The 9915-nt window shown below is 57.8% G+C and overlaps 1 protein-coding gene across 1 annotated transcript; it reads right to left on the reverse strand.

Moving 5' to 3' along the window:
* Window positions 1-4632: 4632 nt before the first annotated feature.
* On the reverse strand, window positions 4633-8568 carry TMEM271 (transmembrane protein 271; the record flags this gene model as incomplete). The annotated part of the gene is made up of 1 exon (XM_081149609.1): window positions 4633-8568. The coding sequence occupies one exon, from the start codon at window positions 8566-8568 to the stop codon at window positions 7438-7440; it is 1131 nt and encodes a 376-aa protein (XP_081005735.1). The 3' UTR covers window positions 4633-7437.
* Between the last annotated feature and the right edge of the window lie 1347 nt (window positions 8569-9915).

Genomic DNA, 9915 nt, shown 5'->3' on the forward strand with positions numbered 1-9915 from the left:
GATCTCAGAGAATGGGGGGTTGAGCCCAGCTGTGCTCTTCACCAGCAGCCTTCACTCTCCTCCCCCAATTCCTCTCCTCCCCAGGATCTGCCCCTGCTTTTTAAGTAATGATGTCACTTGTAATTTTTTTTTGTTAATGCTCACCTGAGAATATTTTTTCCATTGCTTTTTAGAGGTAGTGGAAGGGAGAAAGAGAGAGAAACATCAATGTGAGAGAGAAACATCAATGGCTTGCCTCCCGCATGCACCTCGACTGGGCAGGAATCAAACCTGCAGCCCAGGTACTTGCCCATGACCAGGAATTGAACCCAAGATCCCTCAGTGCGCAGGCCAACACTCTAACCACTGAGCCACGCCAGCTGTTTTAGTTTCAATGGCAACGCAGACTGAGTCTCAGTGGTGGGTACGTGTGGGTTATGTTGTGTGAAGTACTTTACATTTAACACATTTCCTGGTGAAAATAAGTGTGAGGGAGAAGACGCTGTCATTCTAAGTCAGACACGCAGCTGATGCTCACTTGAAATGTGGCTGGAAAGACTGAGGTGTGCTCTACATGTCAGAGGCAACCAGATTTCTGGACTTAGTATGGAAAAGAATGAAGAATCTGTGTCCTATGGGTCCCCCTGGAGCAAGCACATGCCTTGGAGTCATGGCAAGTGGCAGACTGCAAGCACCCTCCAAAGGCATGGCATCCAGCCCACATGATGGTTATTGAATGGAAAGCTGAGTGAGATGAGTTAGCAGAGTGTGGACTTGAAGGGCCTGCTGAGGGCATGGGGACAGGATCCTGGGGGTGGAGCCACTTGGCTGAGAAGGGGAAGATACGGAGTTTGGAAGGAAAGGCTGTTTGGGGTTCTGAGGGACTGAGGGATGGTAGTTAGCATGTGGTTAAGGCCCAGAGGTCTGGAAAGAGATTCAGGTTGTCACACTGCCCACCCCGTACCTGAGCTGACAAAGTCCCACAGAGGCTGCTTAGGAACAGATCCTTGGTCCCTGCATGTAGAACAAGGCAGGGTCCCAGCAACAGAAGAGACAACAGAGGCCTCTGGCTCTCAAACGGGCTCCATCCTAGGGACAGAAGCAGGTTCCCTAAACCTTGGTTTTCCCACCTGTGAAGTGACTGTGTTTGGGATTAAGGGAGACTGAACCTAAAGTGCTCGATAGATGGCCATGAGGAGCCCTCAAGACCAATTAGTCACTGACCAGCTGACACCTACAGGGGAGGGGAGTGCTCCAGGTGCCCCACAGGGTCCCAGGTGAGGGCTGGCCTGTGGCAGCTGGTAGAGCTTGGAGGGATGGCTGAGAGGGGCAGGAAGTGAGGGAGGGTGGCCTGTGTGCACTCCACAGGGGCAGACAAGCTCCTACATGGGAAAACTGAGGTTGTGCACTTAAGGAAAAACTAGGAGAGTCACACTTGGGAGGCAGGAGGGATGCTCAGGAGCAGGCCCACTGGGACAGGCGTAGCAGCCCTGGGGCAAAAGGGCCAGCGGAAAAGGCACTGTCCTGTAGGTGAATTTGAGGGGAGGGTCCCAACAAAGGTAACATACCACCTGGTCAGGACAAGGGGCCTGGGATTGAGGGCAGGAAACAGGCTGGGAGGTGAGGACGACAGAAAGATAGCCCCTAAAATGAGCAAGACTCAGGCTTGGTCTGAGGCAGAGAGTCCCGGAGGACCCTGGTCAGTGGAGACGGTCCCTTTCAGAGCAGCCCCGGGGCATTGAACTCCCGTCCTCTGGCACTTTGGCTGTGTTCTCCAACTGGATAAGGAGCCTCCCTTCCCCAGCTCCGAGGCCACTTCTGCCCCAAGCTGCCATGGAGTTTCAGGAAAGTGATGTGCCAGTATAAATTTGCCAAATAAGTTATTATGGTTGCTACCTGAAAACATTTGCAAATAAGCCAAGGGTAACTTATTTTAAGAAAGTTTTTCTCACCTGGCGGGCGTGGCTCAGTGATTAAGCGTCACCCTATGAGCAAAGAGATCTTGGTTGATTCTGCGTCAGGGCACGTGTCGGGGTTTCAGGCCTGATCCCCAGCAGGGGGCGTGCAGGAGGCAGCCGATCAATGACTCATCATTGATGTTTCTATTGCTCTCTCTCCCTCTCCTTTCCCCTCTCTGAGATCAATAAAAACTTTTTTAAAAAAAAAAAACAAACTTTTCTCTTTGGGCAATCAATTTTAATGTTTGAGCTCTTTAAAGGTTATTCACCTGACAGATGCATTCAGGTGCGTGAGCACCCTGGTGACGAGGCTTCACAACTCCGTCCACGCAGGACCCCAGCCCAGCAAGGGCTACTGGCCCCAAGGTCTTCCAAGCGAGCCCCAGGCAGGAAGAAATGAGCAAACTGCCAACCTTGACAGTTCTGTACTGGGCTCAATCTTGTCCCCCCAAATGTTTGTCCCCTCAGATTATGACCTTATTTGGAAATAGGGTCTTTAAAGATCAGACTGAACTAGAGCTGGGCCTACACTGATGACAGTGTCCTTACAAGAGACAGGGCACAGAGATGTACAAGAAGGCCAGGTGAAGGCAGAGGCAGAAAATGGGGTGACAAGTCTACAAGCTAAAGACTGTCAGCAGCCACCAGAAGCCAGAAGAGAGCAGGGAATGGAGCTCTGAGACAGTCCAGGCCCCTGAGGTAGTCCAAGGAGCACCAGTCTCAGTCACCACACCATTTATTCACAGGGCCCCACAGACTGGAGCACCTGGCCATTCACCTTTGGCCCCTGGAGGCCCACAGGGAAGGCGGGAGGGTCCAGCTGGGCCAGCTCCATGAGGTATAACTTTTCCTTCAGGAAAGGGGCAGTTCTTGAAAGTTTCTGAGTAGGAAAACATTGGGTCAGGAGTAGAGGTCAAAAAAGGGACCAGGCTGGCATTTAGGAAGCATACGGAAGACCGCGGCAAGTGCACAGGCCAAATCCAGGCCTGGGGTGACGGGCAAAAGGCAGGCAGGCTGGGCCCCTCTCCTGTGCTGTGAGCAGAGCCAGGCAGGGGCGCAGGGCCAGAGCAGCCTCCATTCACCCACTCACCTGCCCAGCCCTCCTGCCTTTGGCACATCCAGGTAGGTCTGGCCACACCCACACCACCAGGGTCTGCAAGGCCAGGATGAGAGCCCAGCAGACACAGACAGCGAGGCTCTGCTCTGTGGAGAGCACTGTGCTTTAGCACAGGTTGTATTGATCCTATAGCGACAAGGTTTTTATTGGCATCCTACTGAGGATCAATCGCAGATAAAGTGGTAAACTGAGGTCAGGGCTTCTCTAGGTGAAACTTGTGTGTATGAGCAGATTCCCACCAAATGCAGAGATTTTAAGAGAACTCTCCTAAACACAGCTCTGTGAGGGGACTCCCCAGGCTTTCCTCTCCCACCCCTGGGAGTCTTGAGAATTCAAATTGGGGACATGATGAGATATGCATACTATCTTCCTGAGTTAAACTTCTTTCTTCCATTTTGTTGGTGTTTTGTTCCTGTGCTGAATCACTGTGCTGGAAAGTAGCAAATTAAGCAAAGACATTGTATCCCACCTGGAAGGTAAACCAGCTGACATTAGGCTTTTGTCTCTGTCTCATACTTAAAAACAGGCACACAGGTCCATAAAGTTTATACTTACTTACACACCGGAATTCATTTTTCTTAAGGTCTCTGCCATTTATCAGTTTTCTTTATGTCTTGGTGAGGAAACAGCACTTTGGGGCAATAATAACCTTGAGGGCACCGTGGGGCAGCATGGCATGTGCACAGACCTGGTCATGTGGGGAGCTCGACCCGAAGGTGACCCCAAGGGTCAGCACCAACCAAGCACAATGTCTGTGCAACACAGACCACCTCGGGGCCTAGGAACTCGGCCTGGCCCTCACCACTCACCCAGACCCCAACACAGCCCCATTGTGGTTAGCTGTGCTGATCTGTTCCGGCATTTGCGTGAGTGAGCACCCCACCCGCCTGCCTCACCTGGCTGTGACAGAGTGTGTGGGCCAATGTGCAGCTCAGCACCCACAAGCTACCCTCTAAGACATGTTCCTTACATGCATGTCCTACAGTGCTGCAGCAGGCGTGCACCAGGCCACTTCCCCAATACGGGTTCCACCTGGAGTCCTGGGTGCCCCAGGCAAGGCTGCTGGCCTGGCCCTCAAACATGCCCAGAAGGCAGTGCATGTGTGCATACATGTGTCTGTGCACATGTGTGCAATATGCGTGTATCGTGCACAGATGCATGTGTGCATGCACTCATTTTATGTTTGTATGTACTCCCGTGTTTGTGCACTTGTGTGTGTGTGTGCATGTGCATGTGGGCTCATGTGTGTGCACGTGTATGTGCTCCTGTATGCATGTGTGTGTACTTGCCTATGTGTGTCTGTGTGCATAGTTGAGGCTTCCGCTTGTGCTAGATCATGACACTAAGTGTAAAATTTAATCCCCAGCAGTTTGATCTTCACCACAAACACCATCTGAACTGGTTTTTAAATTAACTGATTGTTTAATTGAATCCAGTGAAAAATTCAGTTGTGAGGTTCAGGTTTGTGCTGCCAAGGCAGAACACCCCTCTGACTAAGGAACGGTGGGTAAACCCAGATGCCTGGAGCCCAGGAGCATCTGTTTATCTATCTTCAGAAAGCGTGGCTTGTTTGGTGACCACATCATGTTTTATTTTCATTAAATTATTCCCTTAAAAGTATGTTTAAAATTACAACTTATGAACTCAAGATGAAGCCATCTAAAAACGCTAAAATGTGTTTAATTTTGGTATTTCATTGTGATAATAAACTCCTGGTTGGGCCTCCACCAGGCCAAGCATTTAATATTATTCTGAGCAGCACAATAAGAGCCATTGTGAGAAAGGTCCAAGGACTGGCATTGGTTTCCAAAGAGCACAAAGAATCAACTCTAAACAACTAACTTAAACTTTCAAAAAGCAGGATGAGTGTGGACAGAGCACGGGTGAGTGTGGGACATCCGAGGGTGTGGAGGCTTCCCAGGGAAGCTAGTCCCAAGGACAGGAAGGCCGGAGGCTTCCTGATTCCACTTGTTCCCCGACTGCCGGTCCTAGGAACAACTTTAGCTTTCGGATATTTGGGATTTCATTTCCTGTGTAAACTATAAAAATAAAACCCCGGTGTCCCACATCATTATAGCAGGGTCTATAGAGTGGGGTTAAGAGTATCTGGGAGGTTAGAAACATTTGCATCTTTAAAAAAATGTCACCTAGTTTTTCCGTCACTTCAACGTTCACTTCTATGTGACCCAGGCACTCCCTGCTGCCCATCCATACGCCCACAGAGAAAGGATGCGGCTGGCTCCAGCTGGCCCAGCCTGCCCCATCGGCTCTGCCTTCTGCTCCATCACAGGAAAAGTGTGAAACTAGAGAGGCCACTGATTTTTATGTAAATCTGAGACTCATGAGGCATCTGACATGTGAGCTGCACAAATTGTGTAACATGAACCACCTAAGAGGACAAGGGTCTGGGGGGTCTGATGCCTCGCATCACTCTGACCCGACCACCCCTGCTGTGCAGCTCTGAGCCATCCCCACAGGGAGTGGGCTCAGCCCTGCTCAGGAAGCAGGAAATGCTTGGAGGGGCCTGATTGGTTTGAGTTAGGTAGATGGGAAAGTATTTTTTAAAGTCACTTTTGCTGCCACTTATCACATTTGCTTTTTAGGTTGGTGGCCAGTGGGCTGCTGGTGTGGGGACAGGCGAGGGGCCAGGCTCTAAGGCCCCATGGGGGAAACTGCTTGGGTCATGCCCTCAGCCTGGCTGTATCCAGAGGCCTAATAAGGACACACATCTGAAGAGGCCTCTGGGCGATAACCGAGTAACCTGGACACGAATGACCCTTTTTCCTCAGGCAGCATCAATGTATCAGGAGAGGACATTGGCTCTTTGATCAGATATTTGAGTTTTACAATCATTGAGCATCAGGCCGATGGGTCTGTCGCCACTGAACGGTGAGAGGCCTCCACACCTCTCTAGCAGCCTCTGCTGCAGCTGGGCAGCCTGGCTAGACCCTGGCCAGGACAGGGGCTTTGGGCAGGACACCTGGGAGCTGAGGAGAGGTCTCACCCCAGAACCTGGACTTGGGAACTCCACCTCCACTCCTAAATCTGGGTTCTTTTTCACAATGAGAAGTGGACCCCAAACACTAAAAATACACGACACATTATTTCTTTCACTTTTCTCAACTAAAGGGTTTGTGCTGTGCTCCCTCCTGGCAGAGCACTGGTGTGTCCCCACTGAGGTTTGCTGGAGGCACACACCTTTCGGTCAGTGTGGGGCTCTCCTCTGAAGGAGTTCAGAGTCAATGCATACCTGCCCGACACCACAGTTCCCACGTGTGGGAGTCAAATCGCCTTTTCCCAGAGACTCTGAGCCCATGTGGCTTCCAGCCAGCCCCCGACTGAATGGACATTCACTTTACCTTCATCTTCACCGTCGTTTGGGACACATTTCATCCTGTGTGTGCAAATATGCACACACACATCCTAAGGATTTTAAACTATGACCTTCACATCAGTTAAGGGGCATATTTTAAATGAAATGGTATAATGCTCCAGTTACCAGATAATGAATTAATCAACAGGCAAATCATCTTTGCCAAAAAAACTATGACTGGTTTTCCAAAACAGGATGGGGTTGTCTGTGGGTATGAACCAAAAATAAGCTCAGCTTTGCAGCAGAAACCTCATCATCAGCTCCCAAAACAAGAGATGATGGGGCCTGGTGCACACAGAAAACTGGCTTCGGAAGGGGGCTGGGTTTTGCCAACCTGCAACCCGAGTACAGCTGCTGGAGTTCACATCTGTCTGATCAATTCAACCGTTTCCCCCCCAAATGACCTGTGTGTATACACCCTCTAACTCCAATAACATAGCAATTAATTTAATAAAGGAACTCACCAATTTTAAATTGCAATAAATTTACCAAACATGTTCACTGTTTATGGAGCTTTACAATAAGAAAGTCTCGACAAAAGCAGGCACATCCGTGTACAAAGTGTTGCTGTCCGGCCCTTCTCCTTTCTTTCTTTCTCTCCCATAGTGATCCTTCTGTCCTCTGCGGGAGGGGTCTTCCTACCAGGAATCACCCTGGCCGGGCGAGCTCTCACCGGGGACCTGGGAGCATCACCCAGGGAACGGACTTGCCAGAGAGAAGTGCGCTGGGGGCGAGCTAACCCCAAACATTTATTGTAAACTTTAAAGTGGAATCCCGATACGAACAGATACAGAAAAGAAGAGAAGCCTCCTGGACACAGAAACGGTAACACTGGAGGCCCAGTCTCGTGGTGGAGAGACCTCGGAGGCAGCTGCCGGGCCGAACAGCCCCTGGCGATGAGACACCACGGCGAGGCCTGGCTCTGCACCCCGCCAGCCCCGGTCCCCACGCGCTGCGGTGGCGGGTGCGGTGGAGCGCGGTCTTGGCGTGTTGGGGGTGTGCCCGGGGGGTCAACAGGCCCGACTTGGCTCCCAGGGGCGCGCCGCCTCGCAGGGCGGCCTGCAGCAGTAAGGATAGGAGGCGTCGAGGTCGGGGTCCGAGGGCGCGTACCCGGGCAGCTCCACGGACGGGTGCCCTCCACAGCACACCTCCACGCCTGCCTCGTCCGGCGTGTGGAAGCCGCCCACGCTGATGTAGGAGACGGCGTGGTGCGCCACGAGGCCCGCGCAGTCCCCGGGCGCGGCGAAGTCCGACTCCTCCGGAGACAGGATGGACGCCTCGCTCGGGCGGTGCTGCAGCCGCCGGCCCCGCCGGCCCCGCGGGCCCCGCCGCACCCGGGAGACCGGCGGCTGCGCGCGGAGCCCCGGGCCGCCGCGGGGCCGCGCCAGGGCCCGGCCTCCCCTCCGCCGGGCGCGTCGGCCGCGCCGGGCCTGCGACGACCTATAGTTCTTGACCAGCAGGAGGCTGAGCAGGCCCAGGAGGCACTCGAGCGAGTTGAAGACGGTGGAAAGCACCAGGCCCCGCTGGTAGTCCTTCAGCTGGCGGCACTTGGCGGACGTGGCGCTGTCCAGGGTGCTGCGGGCGCGCGGCGCGCCGGGGGCGGTGGCCGCAGGCCCCGGAGCCGCGGCCGGCGCGCGCGGGGGCAGGCAGTAGTGGGAGTACTTGCGTTCCACTAGGGACACGGTGTCGCCGTCGATCACCGCACCCGCGAAGGCGCTGAGGACCCCGAGCATGAACACGAGAACGCCCAGCAGGAGCAGGTTCTGGCTGTTCACCGGCCCCGCGGGCCCGACTGCGGCCTCCGGCTCGCCCGGAGCGGTCTCTGGAGCGCCTGCCGGGGCCGCGGGGACTCCGAGCCCCGGCCCCGGCCCCGGCCCCGGCCCCGGCCCCGGCCCCGGCCCCGCGAGGGGCGCGTCCCGGGGCCCGCAGCAGAGCAGGGCGGCGCCGAGCAGCGAGAGGCCGGCGGCCAGCAGCAGCCCCGAGTAGAAGGCGCCGGCGGCCGCCCCCAGGCGGAACGGCTCCCCGCGGAGCTCCGAGCCCAGCGAGAAGCACTTGAGGCCGACGGCGGCGGCGCTGAGCGCGCAGGCGAGCAGGAGGCAGGAGGAGAGCGCGGCGCAGGCCCCGCGGGCGCTGCACTTCATCCTCCGAGCCCGAGCCGGCCCGCGCCCCGCGCGCCCGCCGCCCGCCGCCGCCCCCGCCGCCTGCGCCTCCTCCCGGCGCCGCGCGGCCGGACCGCCGGCCTGGTGCTCATCCTCCCGCGTCCTCCCGGGCCCGCACCGCCGCCGCCGGAGCCCGCATCCTCTGCCGACACGGGAACCGGCACGGCGCGGGGGGCCGCAGGGCACGCGCCCCCTCCCCGGCCCGCGGCGCCCCTCCCAGGGCGCTCCGCTTCCAGCGCCCTGCCCGCGGCGCCGCCCTCCCGCGCCCGCGGCCCCCGCAGCCCCTAGGACGCCCCTCGGCCGCCTCCCCAAGGAGAGGCGCCCCCCGCGTGTCTCGCCACCTTCCTCTGGGCAGGGGCGCCCTTGGCCGCTGAGGCAACGCCACCCCCACCCCGGGGCTCTCTACCGGGGGCCCCCAGGCCCCACCCCCCCAGCGCCTCCCACCTCCCACCTCCGGCGCTGCTACGTCTGCGCGGCCCTGGCGACGGGGCTCCGCCGCCCTCCGCGTCCACCGCTTTCCCAGCGGCCACGACGCCTGAAGGGGAAGCAGGCGCCGGGAAGCGGGGAGCCGGTGCGGGGCCGGACGAAGGGGGCCTGGGGGCGGGAGAGGCATGTGGCCAGCCTGGGGGCGAGGGGAGGGGGTCGGGGGGCCCCGGGCGGAGGTGGGCCGGGGTGCCAGAGGGGTGGGCGGGAGCCTGGGCGCTGGGCGGGGGAGAGGAGCGCGGGTGCTGGGACCTGCCGGCGCGGCCTGCAAAGCGCCGGCTCGCGCGCGTGGGGCGGGGGATGTGGGTGGAGGTGGAGCCTCGGGATAAGCCCTTCTCCCGGGTCCTGCAGGAACTTCCCGGACGCGAGTGGTGGCGAGTTAACTCATTAGAAGGCGATTCATGGCCTGAGTGCAACCGGGGGTCGGCCGGTAAATTGCCGCATTCGGACCGAGAGCCTCCAGCTGGGGGGAGGAGGCATGGGGGGCCTTCCGCAGGCCGCCCCGGGCCCTCCGCCCTCCTCCGGAAAGCAGGCCCGGGAGGGGGCGTCTCCAAGGGCCTCCGGGGTCCCGCCGGGCCGCGCGGCCGGGCCCGCGCCTGTTCCTTCCACACCGTCCAGGAGCTGCGGTCGGACGCCTCCCCCTGCGGGCTAATCGCCGCGCTAACTCGCTGCGCCGGGGCCCGAGAGCCGGCAGGCGCGTCCGCGCGAGGGAAGGGGCGTGCGTGCGTGGAGGGGTGCTGGGAGCGCGCACCCGCTTGCCGGCGCCGCTGCGGAGACGCCCCCAGAGCGCGCAGCCCCGCGCCCCGCGCCGCGGAGTGTCGCGGGTGCCTCGCGTCTGGACAGAGC

The sequence above is a fragment of the Miniopterus schreibersii genome (assembly GCF_964146895.1).
Source record: "Miniopterus schreibersii genome assembly, chromosome: 1".
In the NCBI taxonomy this organism is placed as follows: Eukaryota; Metazoa; Chordata; class Mammalia; order Chiroptera; family Miniopteridae; genus Miniopterus; species Miniopterus schreibersii.